Below are 19,427 nucleotides of genomic sequence, written 5' to 3' on the forward strand. Positions count from 1 at the left end.
GAATCTTCCACCCACATCCGTGCACGAGCTCAGGGACGTACTGAATCTTCCACCCACATCTGTGCACGAGCTCAGGGACGTACTGAATCTTCCACTGCTGTATTTACAAGGGCTCTGTTTCCAGACCAACCTTGACTGATATAAGAGGTGACTTTTTAGAAGAGGTCTATATCCTTGTATCAGTTTAAACTCAGGTATTTTTGGAAGAAAATACATTTTAATCTCCTCTGACTAAAAACCGTCAGAAACAGCAGCTTTGTTTAATGCTTTTATTGTTTTAACACAGATATACTATTGCCAGGTAATCTTTCTGATTTCCAAAACATGGACCAAGAACTGCAACTTCACTAAAAATCTTAAATATACAAAACTGAAGTTTTACCAAAATTAGATATTTTCCCTCGTGGAAAAAAGAAAATCAGAAAACACCACATGGTTTTAAGAAAACCACAGTTTTCCCTTGTGGTAAACTGGAAGTCCGGTCTCTCCCATACTCCAGGTTTAAATCTCCATAACAGGATAGAATATACAAGGACATTCCGTAAACTTACATGTAGGATTAGCTACTTATATTTACCTTAACAAATTTAAGCAAAATGCAACTCTTTTTCCAAATAAAGTCTTCTGTCAGAAAAATTTTTCCCAAAATATTTAACGTAGTGATTTTCTGTTTCTGGCAAAGAACCCTTCCCACCTGAACAGAAACAGCACTCTCCAATGACCACCCAAAGCCAACGGGAAGCGGGATGGAGAAGAGCTCTGGGACACAGACACAGTGGGCACAGCCTGCAGTGTTCCGACCCAGACAAAGTCAGCCTGCCGTGGAGCCTCAATCCGCCTCTCGTGGCTCCTTCAGGACAGACCGGGACGCACTTGGCGGCACATTCAGGCACTGAGCACGATCAGTTTGTGAAGCTGGTAGAGGAAGGTGTTCTTCCCTCTGCTGCTCTCCCGGTCAGCCTGCTCCATGACCAGCTTTGGGTCAACCTAATTGGGCAGAGAGAAGGACCAATGAGGATCTACGACAGGGCTTTTCTAGACATTAAATAAAATCACACACACGCACACACATATAAGATAGCAGAAAGTACTTTTAAGTTTTCCAAAAATATTTACAGAACACTTCTCTAGTCTCACATTTTACACTATTTTTAAATTCATGTTTAATAATATAGCAACCTTTACTAAGAAACTCCCATTTATTCCCTATATAAACGTGAACAGTAACATCATTATAGTTAAAACATGTAAGTTTCTAAAATATACCAACCTGGAAATGAAATTCTGCTTTCAAACTAAGCCCTGCTACAATACCAACTTCAAAGGCCCCTGACGGATGGGACAGTCACCGTGGCTGGTGCCACCTCCCTCTGTGCGTACAATGGAGCTGGCTCCAGTGTACCAGCCCTGAGGGCGCCAAGAAGGGAACCCAGGGGACGGGCACAGGGAAATGCCACTTGACTCGCAGTGGAGGTGGCCTTTAGACGCAGGAAGGAAAAACAACATCCAGAAGCACAATCTCGCTTAAATTGCCGAAGTGATGGGGAGCGACTGCCCCAGCTGGCTTGCTTGTAAAGGCGTGCCTGGCTCTAGAACTAAAGCTTCGAATTCCTCCCAATTTCCTTTCCCTGAAGTCACACTTTATTCAATTTTCAGAGCCTTACAGATAAGAAATGTCGAGGAGCCTAACATGGCCCTGCCCTATTTCACAAGGGGTCTAGGTTCCCCGCATGTCCCCATGGTGAGTCCCTGACCCCCATGTGATGGTATTTGGAGGTGGGGGCCTTGGGAGGTGATTAGGGGTAGGTGAGGTCACAAGAGTGGGCTTCCATGATGGGATTAGCGCCTGTGCAAGAACAGACACCAGAGAGCTTGGGCTCTCCCTGTGCCATGTGAGGACACAGAGAAGCTGGCCGTTTGCAAGCCCTCACCAAAACCAACCACGCTGGCGCCCTGCTCCCGGACGTCCCGCTTCCAGAACTGAGAGAGACTAAAGTCCGTTGTTCATAAGCCACCCAGTCACCACTGTGGCACTTTGTTCCACAGCCTGAGCAGACCAAGACAACAAGCAATGCCACCTAAAAGCGGGTAAGCCATCCAGGTGACAGGAATGGCCACGGAGTGTTTCACATAGACCCCTACGAGCTCAAGGGTCCAACGCAGACCCTCCTACCCATTTTCTGCCAACTCACAGGGCAATCAGGCTGGTTTCTGACTTCTGCCAAGGCATTACACAGAAGATAACGCCCAGAAACAGCCCCTCTGGTCTGCGGCATCCGCCCGTTCACCACCAGAACCGCCCACCTCACTCCTGCCTGCTCTCTCCCGCCCGCCGCCCACCCAGGGCCCCAGCCCTCCCTCCCCCACGTGGCCGGCTGTTCCCAGGGCGGCCTGCTTCCTGCTTACCTGATTCCACTCGTAGGGCTTTTCATGCCACTTAGGAACAATCTTCTCTCTTGGTTTTGACTGACAAAACAAACTAAAATTTTTGAAAAAAATTAAGTTAATTATATATCAGTAAAACACTGCTGTGGGTTTTTTAAAAAATATTTAAACCCTATATATTTCTCTCAGAATTAGAACTATGATAAATTTTTAAAAGGTCAAAGCTTACACAGGTTATCATCAGAAAATAATTTTAATCTACTGCACATTCAAACGCAGAAAGCAATGGGACGCGGCAGGTAAGGCCAGCCCCGCCCTCTGTTCCCTAGCAACCAGTCGAGGTTGCTCCAGGACCGCAGGTCACCCCGTCACTGAGTCAAGTTCTGTGAAATGTAACAGGACGCTTCACATCCTCGCTCTTGAGTGGCCACGACAAGTTGGAAATATCAACAGCTGAAAAGGTAAAGAGACGGAATCCTAGCAATGAGGAGTAAAGAGCTCTGCAAAGCCTCCCTCCCAAAAACCTATAAAACAAGACAAAAAAAAAAACATTTGAAGCTCTGGAAATTGACCAAAGGCAAACAACAAGCTGAGAAGCATTCATTCAAGGAAAACTGCCAAACTCCAGGTGGGAACAGCGGGGCCTGCGGAGTCCTTGCCCAGAGCTGCTCCCACGCCCCAAGCACCTGCCAGCTCAATCTGGTGCCGTCGTGCTGCCAGGACCAGGCCCGCCTTGAAAACCTGCAGCGTTGCTGCCAGAGGAGCTCTGATTTGGAGCAGAGGGTGAAAGAGCCTCACGCCTCCAGCACGTCAGTAAAAACAGCAACTGCAGGAGGTGGATGAGAAAGCCTGTGGCTCGGCCAGCCCCAGTCACGATGCCACCTGGGGCCAGCAGCACAGCAACAAACTGTCCCGACACTGAAGAGAGAGCTCTTGGAAACGAGAGTGCCACAGCTAGCCAGCGGGCTCTCCACATGTCGCTGGCCAACTAGGAGGGCGCACACACGCCCAAGAAAGGCCTGAGGCCCTGGGAAATACAAGCCGGGAAGAGTTAAAAAGTGCCTGAACTTTAAATGCACCCCCCAGCCCACACGCAGATCCACTGGTGAGGGCAGACGCCTTACAAGCTTAGGTTTTTAAGCACAACTTCTGGCCAGCGCTGACTGAGTGCTAAGCAGTGCAGACACAAGCTAGGCTAAAAAATAAAAATGAGAATAAAAATAAAACAAATCCAAAACACAGAACCCAGGTATCAGTGACCTCACAAATGGGGGAGGGGGGCAGACTTACAGATTAAGTCCAGGCAAGTTTCTAAAGTTAAACAAAACCAACAATAAAAAGCAAAGGCTCATTTTCAACAAAAACAGGAGACATGCAAAGACACAGGAATGTGTGACCCACACTCAGGAGGCAAAGGGCAGGCAACACAAGCAGACTGAGCGGGCCCACACGTGGGGTCAGCACACACAGACCTCAACGCGGCCACTGTAAAGAGGTTCAGAGAAATAAAGCAAACCATGTTCAAAGAATTAAGGGAAAACATGATCACAATAACTCAAAGATAATCTCAATAAAAATTAAAAGCTATACAAAAGAACCAAATAGAAATTCTGGAGTTGAAAAGTACAGTAACTGAAATGGAAAATTTCCTGCAGATCAACATCTGCAAGCGTCCAGGATCACAGGATAATCAGCAAACTTACAGACGGATCAACAGAAATTAACTGATCTGAAGAAAAAAGAGGAAAAAGACTGAAAAATGACCAGAGCCTCAGAGACCAGTGGGACAACACGCATTATCGACACGTTTAATGTTAGTGCACTAAGGTGTGTAATATATGCACACGTGTGGTCTATGCACAAATACATGTGCAATGTATGCATGCTAACATATGTGTGATGTAGTGTTTTCCGAAAGGAGAGGAGAACAGGCATAGGGCAGAAAAAAATACTCGAAAAAATTCAAAAATGCAAATAGCTTGTAAGTGAAAGGAAAGAAAAAGATGCCAGTAACTAAAGAGAGCCGGAGTGGCTACATCAGTATCACACGAACAAACCTAAAACAAGGAATATTATCAGAGATAAAGAAGGTATTTCATAATCATGGTAATGATCCTGTATGCAGGAAATCCTAAAGAATCTTCAAAACACTAGAACCAGTATACAGGTTTGACAAGGTCACAGCATAAAACGCCAATACATATTAATAAAAAGCAATTGTTCATTTCTAGAAATAAGTAATTCAAAAATTAAGAAAATAATTTCATTCACAATAGCATTAAAAGGACTAAAATATTTAGAAATAATCTGACACAAGTACAAGACTACTATACGGTGTTAAGAGGAATTACAGAGTGTCCAAGTGAACACCAGGCACGAGCGGACGCGATGCTGCTAAGACGGCCGGTCTCCCCAAGGTCATCTACAGATTCAAGGCAATGCCTATCACGATTCCAGCAAGGCTCTTCACACAAATTGACAAGCTGATCCTCAAAGTTATATGAAAGGAAAAGGATGTAGAATAGTAAAACCAATTTTGAAAAAGAACAAAACAGGACGACGAACACTACCTAATTTCAAGACTGACTATAAAGCTGTAGCAGTCACGACAGTACAGTATTGGTGAAATTGTGCCCCAAAGGGTTAAATAAACTGGTGACTAACAGGAATTCTTGAGCTGGTCTTAGAGGATGGCAGATAAGGAAAAAACAGCTTGTTGGAATTCTCTCTGCTTACAAGATAACAAATCTGGTTGAAATTGTTTGGAAACAATGTGGCTGACTAGAGTCTGCACAGAACAAGCTTGCTGATGTCGCAGCCCCAATTTCCACCACATTTCATACTAACTCCCCCTGAACTTGCACACGCAGCCCACGAAGCAGCATGAAAAGACAACTGCACATACCCAGAGGACTTTCCAAACCTCCCCTTCCCTCTGCTGACTGACTCCAAACCCTTCCCCCAAAGACTCTCCCTTAAAGATACTGTCTTAAGGCTGGTATACATTGGAGCTGTCTCCTGTCTCCTTGCTTGGCCACCTTGCAATAAATCTACCCCCCTCTCCCCACTCCCCCCGCAAAAGTACAGTGCTTTGGTGTTTGGCTCTCCGTTGCCCCTGGGCAAACAAACCTGATTTGGTTCAGTAACACTGGTATAAAGACAGACATACACCAACAGAACAAAGCAGAAAGGCCAGAATGGATAAACCAGATGTGGCATATGCAAACAGTATACTATCATTTAGCAAAAAGAAACACATTACAACATGGATAAACCTCAAAAATACTAAGTGAAAAAAGCCAGATTAAAAGAAAACATGATTCTATGTATATAAAAATGTCAGAGAAGCCAAATCTACAGAGACAGAAAGAAGATCAGCGGTTGCCTGGGGCTGGAGGTGGGAACAGGAATTGTGTGCAAACGGGCAGGAGGAACTTAGGTTTTTAAAAACAGCTTTATTGAGGTATAGCTTACATACCATAAAATTCATCAATTTTAAGTACATAATTTAATAGTTTTAGTAAACTCATGGAGTTGTACAATACCACCGTCAACCACTGTCATCTTGTCTTAAAATATCTGTTGGGCAAGTGGCATCTGTCGGCTGTTGCCAGGAGCACAAGTCTGAGCGCCCCTGCCTGCTGCGTCTTGGTATCAGAGTCACCAAGGAGAACACGTGCAGTCGAGCACTGGCTGGAGGGAGGCTTTGCTCACACAGAGAAGGGACACAGCGAGACCAGCTTCCATGGTAGGCACTAGTCCCCATGGCCAGCAGGTCCTCCCCAACCAAGGCAGGCAGCAGGAGGACCCTGTCCCCTCCCCCGCAACAGTGGGGTTGGCCGGATGTCCTCTGACACACGTGCTTAAGCAAGACAAAGGAGGACACGCTGAGTCTGAACAGGGAATGGCCTTCCCACACATGGCAACACGCCCCACGCTGGCTACGCGACCCTTTATTTCATTGGAAGGACGCATTCCAGGCCCAATGTCCATGCTTAGATGTCAAGAGGGGATTGACAGGCTGCAGCATGAGACTGTCTTCCCTACAATGTTTATAAGTGAACTTTTTGGGATGATAGAAATGGTTTTGCTGATGGGTTGTACACTATAAATTCGCTAAAATCACTGAATTGTTAAAAAAAAAAAAAAAAACCTATTTATGGCCTAACAAGTCAGGATATCGTTACTCTTGTTTGGAGGGTAGAGAATCACAGTGGTGGCAAGCAGACAAGAAGGAGAATGCTTCTGACCCGGGTGCCGGTCACATGTGCGTATACCTGTGCACTTCATGTAGGTTAAACGTCAATGCAAACTTTTTTTTGAGACAGAGTCTCACTCTGTTGCCTGGAGTAGAGTGCCGTGGCGTCAGCCTAGCTCACAGCAACCTCAAACTCCTGGGCTTGAGCAATCCTACGGCCTCAGCCTCCCGAGTAGCTGGGACTACAGGACATGCGCCACCATGCCCGGCTAATTTTTTCTATATAGATTTTTAGTTGTCCAAATAATTTCTTTCTGTTTTTAGTAGAGACGGGGTCTCGTACTTGCTCAGGCTGGTCTCGAACTCCTGACCTTGAGCGATCCACCCACCTCGGCCTCCCTGAGTGCTGGGATTACAGGTGTGAGCCGCCGCGCCCGGTCCTCAATGCAAATTTTACATTAAGATATTTTTATGTAAAAGAGAGAAAACTAAAATTGGCCTTTCCTACAATTTCTAAGGCAGCTTTATATATTTAATACCTTTTTTAAAGTGCTTATTAAACTAAAAGAAATCCATCCAAAATGTACGGGAAGGAAATTTACCGTGACACCAGATGCCACTTGCTCTCACACAGCTCCAGTCCCCGGCCAGCCCAGGACAGTCAGGCAAGGCAGGGTGGGCAGGGTGCCTCTCTTCTCCTATATGACCCCAACCCGCGGTCCCTGGCCTTCCCTGGGCCCTCGTGCTGACGTGGGCTCGTGGCTTACCCCAACGGTTGGGTGTGGCCCATGGAGAGTCCAGCAAGAGGTGACAGGAATGGGTTGAGGGGGAGGAGAGTGAGGTCAGCGTGCTCCTTCCCTGCAGAGAAAGGGCCCCACTCCCCACTCAGCTCACAGGTCCTGCTCCCTGGTCATGGTGGGCACTGCCCTGCACGCTGTGGGCTCCCTACGTCCTGCCCACACTGCCTGAAATGAGCCCTTCGCTGCATCCTCTCCCAGGTGCCCGATTTCCACAGGACACTGGTGCTGGCATCCTGACACCTCCCACAGGCTGCCTCTGGCACTGGAATTCCACTCTAGGTGATGATCTGCCACGTCTACCGAACAGTTCAAAACGTCCACAACCAAGGCAGCTAAGAAAGTTAGCTGGGAAGGAGAGAGCCCACGTCATCACACGACTTACCCTAAGAGTTTCTGACGAGCGTTATCTTGTAACTGCGCGATTCTTTCTGGCCCGAGATACTTAGATCCATTTGGCCCGTCACATACTAGCTTGTTAACAGCAGCCCTGAGAATATTAATCTATAAATAAATGGCAAAGTAAGTACTCATATGGCTCCACTGTAATTGAATTTTATTAAATAATTCATAGCATTCAGAGTTAGTACTCTGTAACTATCATCAATATGGTTTCTGGGGAAATTATTAAAACAACAGAAATAACATTGATAACCACAATCATAATTTAAGAAGTAGTACCAAAAGAAAAAAATTAAAAACCAGCAAGAAAAGTTCAGACCTTTCAGTATAAACACACTTTTTAAACTTTCTACACTAAAATTTAACAGTTTAACCTGTGGGGTTACACAGCTGTAACTCACAACATACACATTTCTTTGACTCTGTTGATGATGTGCGTATGAGAAGTATCCTGCCCCCAAAGGTACCACGTGCTGTGTTTTGTAGCCAGTCTTTGTCACAGTTCTAAAACAAACTTTATGTTTTGGAGTCATTTCAGATTTACTTAAGAGCTGCAAAGCTGGGACAGATGCTGCATGCCCTGATGCAGGGCCGTCCTGCCAACACCTTGCACTGCACGGCCCAGAAGCCAGCTCGGGGCACTGCCACAACTAAACTCCAGGCTGCATTTGGGTTCAACCAATTTTTCCATTCATGCCCTATTTCTGCTCCAGGGTCCAACTCTTGTCATGTCTCCCCTGGTATGGGACAGTTTCTCAAGACCCTGATGGTTTTGAGGAGTTCTGGTCAAGTATTTGGTAAACTGTCCCCGGTTTAGGTTTGTCTGATGTTTTTCTCATGATCAGACCGGGGTGAGGTGCCCTTCTCATGCTGTCGTGACATACCACGTGACGGTCACTCTGGTCACTCAGCTGAGGCCGTGTCTGCCAGGCTTCCCCATGGTGAAGGCTGTCCCTCTCCCTCTCTCTCCTGGGTGGAAGGAGGTCACGGAGTCCAGCCCGCCCTCCGGGAGAGGGGTGCCCACACGCTGCGCTGGGAATTCTGAGCAGATCCGTCTCCTGTCCTCCACTTGGTTACCCAGTCATTTATTTCCATCCGTATGTACACGTGGGTATTTTACACTTGGGGATATAATCCAACACTGTATTTATTTCGTTTGCTCCCGCTGTTCCAGCCTCGGCCAGTGGCAGCTCTCTTGGGGGGCCCCTGTGTCCCTTTGGCCTGTCCCCAACCCCTTGTTTTTGGAGAACATCCTTACTTTCTGGCACTATAGAAGCTCCAGGCTCGGCTCATCTTGTATTTTCCCTACCCTAGCCCTAGATCAGCCATTTCTCCACTGAGCCCCTGGCTCCTTTTAATGGAGAATCAATCCTATCAGAAATCATAATCTGGGTGTCTGTTCACTGCTACTGGGGCGTCCCTGCTTCTAGGCCCTCACAGAGCTAGACGATCCGGGTATGCACGTGCGCTCACGCAGACACACACACCTGTCACCGTTTCTGTATCTACACATCTGTACGCATTCAGCTACCCCCGATGTCTCCACTCTAATCCAGGACCATGGGTTCATTCTTGCCTTCCTCTCCTGCTTGTTTGTAACTCCCCTCCCCAGTATCACGAACCTGGCTCTCGCACCTACAGACTTGTTTGCTCAACCCTAGTGACGTGTGAAGCAGTGTGGAACCGTCAACTCGTGCGCCCATGAGAATCGACCGCACGAGGGCACGGCGTGCACACCAGTGCCTCCAGTCCACAGCCTACTGTTTCCAGTCAAAACGCCATTTTCCAAAGCTCCCTTTTCCTCACCCCTTCGGTGTGACTGTGTCTGCATTTGTCATCGTGAGACTCCTCTGTCACTGTCTGCATTCCAACCTGGGCGGGCACGGGGTGTGTTTTCAAATCCATCCATTAAAGTTCCGCTCTGTCACAGTGGGCAGAGTCTCGAATCGCTGGCCCAGTGCCGCACAGAAGGCTCCTGCACTCTGCCAAGCTCTCCTGAGTGTCAGACACTGCGCTGTCACTGGGCGTACAGGCAAAACGGGAGAGGAATAACTATGACACGATCACAAGTACGCTGCTCTTACCTCCACCACATCCTCCACGTTGAGATGAACGTCAAACGCCAGCTCCATGTCATGCTCCGGCAGTATGGGGGCCCCTGTAGCTGGATTCCACCCCAAGCCACAAAGGACTCCAGTATAGCATTTGCCATCCCGATCAACCCTAAGTCGAATGTTTTAAGAAGAGTTAATCATTTCAAAACTGTTAAACCACTGTATTAATGTTAAAGATCTGACCAATAAATACATCCTAAATTTTGTCAGCCCTAGTAAAAATTTGTGCATTTTTTCTTCCAGTTTTTATACTAGAAATATAGACATATGGCTGTAAGGACAGTAAATTAAGTATTTCTACTAATCCAATATTAAGTTTCTAATTCTCACTTTGGCAGACAATGAAAAGAATGTTTTACCACAGAAAGGTTTTCTTCTCCTACTGTTGAATTCTCTCTATGGGTTAAACTTATTAGGAAGACTTCTGGAGAAAAGACCATACATATTTATGACTTGTGAAACAAGTCTAGCACTTAGCGAAAGCCTAGAAAGGGTCTGTCCCCCCTTTCCATCCTGAAACGATGTACACATGTACGACACACGGTTTCGTATCCCACTTCTACCAGAAACTCGCCATCGCCCCGAACACCGGTGCATCCTGCCATGTCCAGCTCTCGGAGCCTCCCTGTGCCCGCCGCCCTCTCCAGCGCCGCTGCCCAGCCGGCCTGAGGCTCCTCCACTGCTCGCCGAGGCTCACGTGATGGCTTGCTGACCAATTTCCCCCACTCCTGCCTCCTCCAACCTTTCTTCCATGTGGCTTTTCAAAACAAGCCCAGTACTGCCCCTGCCTTGCCTGAACGCTTGCAGTACTTCCCAAATGGAGCACAACGAACAAACCAGTCTCTGCTCAGGTCTCCGCCTCGCCTCAGGTACCCCCAATTTCCCCCAAAGCCCCCTACTCCGCCTCCAGCCTCCCCACGGCCTCTGTCCAGCCCAGAGGTGTAGCCCGGCCAGCCTCTCCCCGGGGGCCTCCCTCCCGGCACCACCTCCCCTCACCACGCTCCCCAGAGACATTACCACTGAATGCCTTGTAAAATATTTTGCTCATTTTGACACAATTCAGACTTTTTTCCGTCATCTAGATCAGTTAGTTTTCTTCCAGCTCTGAGGTGTAACTGACAAAAAGTACACATATTTAAGGCACATGTATTTTGATATATGCATACACTGTGAAATAATTACCACGACCAAGTTAACGAACACTTCCATCGCCTGGCACAGCTGTGATCCGTGTGTGGTGAGGACGCTGGAGATCTGCTCTCCCGGCAAAGATCAAGCGCGCGATGCAGTACCGTCCACTACAGTCCCCACGCTGCACGCAGAGCCCAGAGCCTTTGCCTCTCACAGTGAGAGGTGCGGAACCAGTAAGTTTTGATGACAAAATTCAGGCAAAACGGTTTTCTCCGTAATCCAAAAACATGTACGTGTTAGTCCCAAACACACTCCTAAATATATATGCACACACGGACACACCCTCTGTCTCTCTCTCTCTCGCCCTTTTCGGTTTATTGAAAATGACAGGGGATCCAACTTTAAGTAAATTCAAATAACAGAGAACCAGAATTCAAACTTACAGATTAGGTGTCAAGCATTTGCTCTAAAAACAGTCACAAAATGTTTCTTTGAATAGTATGTTCCTCTACATTGTTTTAAACTTACCAGGCGCTACTGAATCCATTTTAACAGAGCGCCACAGCCCACCACCTCCCTGGCAGAGGCTGTGAGACCGGCTGGCTGCTCTCCTGCGGTGGCAGCTGTACGAGGGTGGTCTGCGGGAGTCAGCCTCCACCTGGCCCACCCCAGGCTGCTAATTCTTCGCCCATCGGCTCTAAATCTTAAGTGAATAAAGGTAACTTAAGCACTGGGTTTACATCTCTTCTAGGAATCCTAAATATTTATGTGAACTTAAGAACCATCAATTAAGACCATGAAAATATGTTTAGTTCATTTATAATACATATTTTAGACTAAAATTGAAAATTGCAAAACTCATAACAGAAACAAAAGCAGCAACTCCATGCGGAGTCCAGTAAGGGCACGCTGTAGACGTCACTCACTCTGAAGTGACTTACGTGAAGGAGGTGACGTCTGCGTGAGCCGCCTGCTGCTATGTGTAGAAGGCTCATTTCTCTGGACAATGATGTTTGAAATAAACATAACGGAAGAGGAACTTCTAACACAAGCTAACATCCTGGGACTCCCTATGTCAGCCAAATAAGGAAATATATTCCTCAAAAGTTAAATGTGAGTCAGCCTGAAACACTGTATAAAAAAGAGCTCTGTTAAATATTCCGCACTGTGCATCGTTATTAATCCGCAAAGTGTTAATTAAATAGCAATATTTGTTAAAAGTCAAGGACATGTCTAAATCCCTGGGAAACACCTGACTTTGCCACATCCCTACCTGACCCCTCAGGCTGGGAGCTCCCTGCAGGGCCCACGCTGAGCACACACATCTCATTCGGTGCCCTCAGCAATCCTGACACCGAAGAGAGCCCATTTATACGGATGGGAGCCGCAGAGGCTAGAGGTCCTGCCTAAACTTGGCTGACACATGGCAGGGCCAGGGTCCCCACCCAGGCCTGTTTGCTGTCACGGCTTCCCATGAGACTTGAGGGTGTCCCGTTCTCAACATACTTTCTTAATCACCTCTCACTTCCAATACTTAAAAGGCACTTTTGCACTGCTCTTAAATTTTCTAAGGCTTTTTAAAAATATGGGGTGTAGATCGAGATATTTTTCAATTACAAAACAGTGCAGGAACACACTGTAACAAGTCAAACAGGTTAGAAAACAAGAGTGTGGACACGCCACATCTTCCAGAGATGGCGCCGCCCCAGCTCCCACCCACCTGCTGTTCCTAGGAAAGCACACGCTTCCCAGTGACAAGTGAGGTCCGTGAGGCTGGCTGGGACAGTACCGTGGCAAAGCTCATACTGTGTGACTTCCGTGGCTCATACAGGGTGACACAGCTGCCACCTGTCTCTTGGGACACTGATCCTTGGCACCCAGCCACCATGCTGAGGAAGCCCAAGGTAGCCCCAACAGAGACCACCCGGGGAGGCCCTCACGGAGATGAACTGAGGCCTCCAGGCAGCATCGACCACCAGCGTGAACCTCGACACGATCCCCACCCATCAGCCTTCGAGTCTTCTGCAGCAGACCCTGGCACCACTGAGCACAGACAAGCTGTGCCTCGTGTGCCCTCCTGAACTCCTCACCCACAACAAAAAAAGGCTGCTCTACCCCACTAAGTTTCGGGGTTGTTTCCTGGCATAGTGGCTAGAACATCCAGTTAAACAGTGACAGTCCCCTTTCGATCCACTCTCATTTAATTTTTAAGTTTTAACTGATAGAACTTTTTGTTGTTCTTTTGAAAGAGGCTCCCTCCCTGGGTGCCTACTTGGGAGCACCCCCTCTCCAGGCCGGAGGACTGCCCTGCGGAACACGCCTCGTGCTCTAAACCACGATCGGCACTTTGCGTTCTCAATAGCAAAATCTGGCTCCAAAAGCCAAGGGAAGGAGGGAAGCGTGGTGTTCTTGCCACGGCACTTGTTTTCAGATTTTTGCTTTCTGCCCCGGACACACCAGGCTCTGCTACACAGCGCACTGCGCGCATCCAGGGCAGGAACGCCTCCCTCAGGCTCCCAGTAACGACCCCACTGAACCGAGGCTGACACCGACTACTCCAGTCATTTGTAAACGCCTCTCCAGACGGGGCAGCAAGAGAAGTGACGCCCTCCTGGGACAGACACGTGGGGAAGAGGACAGGAAATCAGCACCTTCTTTACAGGCAGAGCTCAGTCAGCCTGACCCCCTGAGGGGCCAGCTGGCAGCAAAGGTCGCATGGCGGGACACGCAGAGCAGGGGAGTCCAACGCAGCCAGGGCAGTCCCAGCAGGTGCAGGAAGGGGCAACACGTACCTCCCTTCCCTTCTTAAATTGAAACAAAAGGTAAAAATTAAGTTCTTCATTTATCTTCCTTCCTTCCCACTGCTGTACAAAGAATATGTTGTAGGTTACAAAGTTACCATTTGGTCTTCAGGCTGCAATCAATTGTGACAGGACAGTGACAGACCTAGAGTGTGCACAGACTCCACCCAGACACCGCAGGCTGTTTCTAACAAGTGGCACCATGACAGCTTCTAGCACGGCAGCCAGATGCCACACGAGGAGACGCGTGCCGGTGCAGGTGGACGTGACGCAGCGGGAAGAAGGGCACGGGAGGGCGGCACCGTTGCACTCTCGGGAGCCGCGGCTCACAGAGACGACCCCGCTGAGAGCACACCCCAGCCACAGGCACGGGTGCCCAGACCAGTCTGCACCGATCCCAGCAGCTGCAGGAGACTAAACATGGGGTCAAAGGAAAATGATAGATGTTTGATTTGGGATGAGCATTTTCCAAAGTTTCTCAAAAATGGTTGCTCTTGACTCAACAAATTAAAAAAAAAAATCATACAACTATAATAATTAGAGTTTGGACAAAAATCCACCAGGCCCCTCTTCCCTTCCCAATAATCACCTAGTTAGGCCTATGGATTCAAAGACACCAGTCTTCTTCACACGGTCACGTAAACAGCCCCGATTCTGGCTCATTTAGGTCAAATTCAACAAAAGGAATATAAACCACCAGCTATGTGCAAAGCACTATGTACTATTTATACACAACTTTCTCCTATTAAGCTTATTCTTTTCCAGAAAGTTGGTGTTTCAAATACCAATTAATTATTTCAGTATTTCTTGAATGTCTACAACATAACCACTTGCATTCTGAAGGTGGAAACATAATACAATGTATTATTCAAATCCTCAAAAAGCTTATGTTTAAGAGAAGAGCTGAAGCGGGAGACAGACAAGAAGGGCATCAGGAGCAACTGAAGAGTTTATGTTTTCACTGATCATATCCCTACCTGTGCATGGTGTGATCCTTTCTCGTTATAAGCACATTGTAAGGTACTATTTTCACATGTCAATCCCCTACAAGGACTCGGAAGAAACCTGAACTCACAGAGATACTTATCACAGCATTAACGAAAATCAGAGACAAGCCAAGTCCCAGCCGTTACAGGCACATCAAGCCCTTCCAGGACAAGAGCAGGCAGAAGCAACCGTGCACGTGCACAGGGCAACGTCTGCACAAGCCACCGCACGCCCCCTTGGTGGCACACGACGCAATTATCAAAATGGAGATTTACAAAAATATCATAATACAAAAACGCTTATATTTGTGAAAAAGGATACAGTATGACAAAAATCTAAAATCAAAATAAAATGTATATACAAATTTAAAATATGCTAAATATATTTAAATTAAAATCTATAAATATTTAAATGATTGTGTTAATTTTTTCCTGTTCAGCTTTTTCTAAGTAGTATATATTTTATTGGGGAGAAAAAGAACATACACAATTACTTTCACAACTGAAAAAAAGCACTAAGCATTCTGAAGTCACAGTACTAGATGCTGAACAGGCACGACGGCAGAGAGGACTGAGTAAACAGCGGGGCACTTTCGCCCACCTTGGCTGCGTGGTCTATGACCATCCTCGGTGGCCCCAGCTGACCAGAAAAGGAGGGCGGTGCCGGGCCCATGTCAGTCCTGCCATGGCCATTTCTGTCCTGTCCCTGGAACGTGGCTCCTAAGGCCCCGATGTTACCCCTCTTCTCGCCGCCTTCCTCCACTAAGGCCTAGGCTAGGGCTTCCCCCACAAAGAATGCTCTGAGAACCCCTGGCTTTCAAACAAAACCTCACAAAGCGTGGCCCCTACTGTGAGGACGCTTTCAAGAGCTCTGCTCACACCATGACACGTTTTCTCTATTAAAGTCTCCACAGAAATCCTGTTTGAGCCTGGCACCCAGAGGAGCTGTGGTCTGCAGAGCAGTCTGTCTTCCGACCTCGCGGGTATCACACAGCCAGAGGGACTGACAAGGGCTCCCGCTGACAGCGGGGCGCCAGGAAACTCAGAATCACGCTCACAGCCACTGACGACAGGAAGCCCTCACCTAGCAGGCGTCTGAGCCTCACGCCCCCGCTCCAGTCTTTGCTGCCCTTGCTCAGCTTTTAACTGCAGCTCCCACGTGATACCGTGTGTGCCTTTATAAGCTCTGCAGTTTCATTCTGAAATATGTCCAGTCATAAATGCATCAAAATAATACAGGCTTATCACGAGCAGCCAGAGGGGTGGCGGCCAGGTTTTCTGCACAGGCTCTCTCCCAAGGGGCGTGGAGAGGCGCCCATCCCCCCGCCCAGGTTCTCACTCACAAACGCCTACCTTAACTCCATCACCGGTGCAAAGAGCATGCTGAGCAGAGCCGGGAGGCCAGGGATGGGAGGCATCAGAGAGGTTTCTCTCAGCAGCATGGTGGAGCCTGTCGGACATTCGGGGCCGGTCAGCGCGCAGGGCGGAGCTCCCTCCCGGCCCGCTCCTCAACTCAGGCAGCCCTTCTCCAGGTGAGTCTGTCCCCACAGGCCCCCGAACAGTAAAGAACTCCCCATTCTCTGTTCCCACAGCACCCCACAGACAGACACCCCACTGCAACGCTTGCGCGTCTATCCCACATGGGGATAACTCCTGGTGACTCTTCTCTTCTTTCTCCTCATTGGACTATCAGGGTTTTCTCAGGGCCGAGAACTTGGGTTTATTCTCCTTTGCAGCCAACCATGGTGGAATAAATGAACGCACAAGGAGTCCAGTGATTTCCACGTCCTTGTATACAAGGGAAAGGGATGACGCCCCAGTTCCCAACCCGGCATCCGCCAGAGTGCTCAGAGACAGCCTCGAAGCCCGCTCGAGGGCACGAGCTTGCTCCCTGGCAGAGGGTGGGCCTCCTGGCTACTGACGTCCAGGACATGAAGAAAGGAGGGGAGGAGCCCACAGAGCCCTCAAGTTACCAGTTGCGTTGACCGACAGGGAAGCTGCAACCAGCATCCTCTGGTGCAGGTCTTCCGGGGCGTCGCTGATGATGACAGAGTTGATGCTCTCCTTCTCGATCCAAACGCACCTGAAGGAAGGGGGCACAGAGAAGGGGCTACTGATCCACCACCCAGGCAGCGTGTCACGCCCAACCCACAACCAATACATTTCAAGACTACAGTCAAACACGAAAATGCAACACTAGACAGGTGGAAACATATTTGACTTCCAAACCTCCTGCATGCCTCCTCTTCCTGGACCACCTCGTGGCACCAGAGTCCACCTTCTTCTCTCCTCCGCTCCCTCCTGCAGGATCCTGACCACTCCTAAGCGGAAGTACCGCATGCTGAGGACGCCCAAACCTCCACTTCTACCCGAGACTCTCTGTGCTGCACTCCCAACCCGAAATGGCCACACCTGCATGCCAGCAGAGGGACCTGAGTGTGGCCCACCCCATACCTCTGTCACCTCTCAGCACAACTGTGCAGCAGCCCTGGCAAAACATCCTGTCCTTCCCTCTTCCCTCATCACTGACTCGAATCAAGCACCAGCCTGCCGGTTCCACTCTTGAAGGCGCTTGTAAAACTGTTTCTGCACCGCCTGCCATGGACTCAGCCCACATTCTTCCCGCCTGGACTGCACCGCGGCCTCGGAAGTGTGCTGCTGCCTGAGACGCCCCGGCTCTGAGGTCCGACGCATTCTTCACACCGCGGCTCCTCAAACCTCAGTGTGCGTGCAGTACACGGGGCCTTGTGAAAACGCAGGCTTCAGCATGCAGCCTGAGCCTCTGCATTCCTGACAAGCTCCCAGGGATGCCCGTGCTGCTGGTCCCCACAGGGTATTTTGAGAAGCCACAGCTTACCCAAAGTGATCATTTTAAAATGCGTGTAGTAAAGCTTCCCAGCGGTTTCAGGATGAGTCTACAGAGCTTGCTCCCATCTGCCATAGGCTCTGCAGTCCTCCATCCCCTCTGCCCAGCTCTCCGACGACACTAAATTCACTGACTCCTCACGAGTGCGAACTCTCAAAGTCGGGCCTGTGCACCTGACACCAGCACCAGCCCCATCCACCTGCCCTTCCTTCCCCCAACACCTGCACTTCAAAATCTCCTGCTCTGGAAAATCCCCGTGGCCTCTGAGTGTGGCCTGGGCCCCAGATGCTTTCACAGTGTCCCGTAACCCCATCGAGACCTGCTCACCCTATAGTGTAATCACCAGTTTTCTCTTCCACATCCCCCCCGGCTCCAGAAAAAATGAAGTCTCTGATGAAAGGTACCCAAAAATGTCTGACACAGAATGGTAACAGGTTTTGGGTGTCTGGCCCCTCCAAATCTCTGGGTGAAATTTGATCCCCAGCACTGGAGGTGGGCCTGGTGGGAGGCGTTTTGGTCGCTTGCTGCCCTCCCCACAGTAATGAGAGAGTTCTCACTTTGTTAGCTCGCTGGAGAGCTGGCTGTTAGCAAGAGCTGGGCACCCCTCCTCCTCTCTTGCTCCTTCTCTCACCACGTGACACACCCGCTTCCTTTCACCTTCTGTCATGAGTGGAAGCTCCCTGAAGCCCTCGGCAGAAGCAGATGCTGGTGCCATGCTTCCTGTACTGTCTGCGGAACTGAGAGCCAAAGAAACCTCTTTTCTTTATAAATTGCCAGCCTCAGGTATTCCTTTATAGCAACACAAAACTAAGACAGAAAACTGACACCAAGGAGTGGGGTGCTGCTATAAAGATACCTGAAAATGTGGGAGTGGCTTTGGAACCGGGTAAGAGGCAGAGGTAGCGTTTGGAGAGGCCAGAAGATGAGGGAAAGTGCGGAACTTCTGAGAGACTGGTCAAGTGGCTGTGACCAAAACACTGACAGAAACATGGACAGTAAAGAGCTGTCTGATAAGGTCTCCGATGGAAATGAGGACTTTATTGGGAACTGGAGCAAAGATCACCCTTGTCACACCTGAGAAATAAAATCCTAAGCCCCCCAACTGACTGAATGGACCCCTTTCTTGGCCAGGAAGGCCCCAGAGAAACCTTAAAACTGAGTTCCCAGCCACGACAGCACAGGGGGTCAAGGGCACACCTCATCGCGCCCCTCCCTCGCTAGCAGCCAGGGGCTTTCTTCCCCGAGGGCGGACAGGACCAGCCTTTGCAAGACTTGCTCCAGGGCCGATTCCAAACAACCCCTGCTGCTCCTCCCCTTGTCTGGTTCTGGCACAAGGACTGACCGGCACCCCTTCATGGTAAGAGGCCACCGACCATGGAGTGGTTCTGACCTGTCTACAGATGATGTGCAAAGAGGGTTTTTGTGTCCTTGGCTTCACCTTCTGATGTCAAAGGACTGGAAACTGTACCCCTGAATCATGAGGAGGGCTCCGTTTTCTGAACATGGATCCCATGAAGGGGCATGAAGCTCGACTGTGCACGTTTCTCTTCTCATAAATATCCATGACTGCTTCTATAGCTTATTAAATGTGGATATCCAGCCACCTTGCTCTGCACAAATTCTCTTTTACTGTTCCCTGGAAGCGCCTGCCCTCAGCTTCTGACTGGAGGCTCCGCTTCCCAGCCTGCAAGATGGCCACCTGCAGGCTGCAACCCTTTACGAGAAATAAAGCTCTCTCTTCCCAATT

The 19,427-nt window shown here is 48.9% G+C and overlaps 1 protein-coding gene across 1 annotated transcript in view; it reads right to left on the reverse strand.

Moving 5' to 3' along the window:
- Positions 1-885: 885 nt before the first annotated feature.
- The window catches only part of TDRD9 (tudor domain containing 9), a 129,602-nt gene continuing 111,060 nt past the window's right edge, over positions 886-19,427 (reverse strand). Inside the window, exons 30-35 of the mRNA XM_012647054.1 lie at positions 16,788-16,897; positions 16,168-16,264; positions 9,867-10,005; positions 7,766-7,884; positions 2,407-2,479; positions 886-987 (exon numbers count right to left, since the gene is read on the reverse strand). Of these exons, the coding sequence (XP_012502508.1) occupies positions 886-987; positions 2,407-2,479; positions 7,766-7,884; positions 9,867-10,005; positions 16,168-16,264; positions 16,788-16,897 (640 nt within the window). The remainder of the gene's footprint in view (positions 988-2,406; positions 2,480-7,765; positions 7,885-9,866; positions 10,006-16,167; positions 16,265-16,787; positions 16,898-19,427) is intronic.

This window comes from Propithecus coquereli, unplaced genomic scaffold, assembly GCF_000956105.1.
Source record: "Propithecus coquereli isolate 6110/MARCELLA unplaced genomic scaffold, Pcoq_1.0 Scaffold256, whole genome shotgun sequence".
In the NCBI taxonomy this organism is placed as follows: Eukaryota; Metazoa; Chordata; class Mammalia; order Primates; family Indriidae; genus Propithecus; species Propithecus coquereli.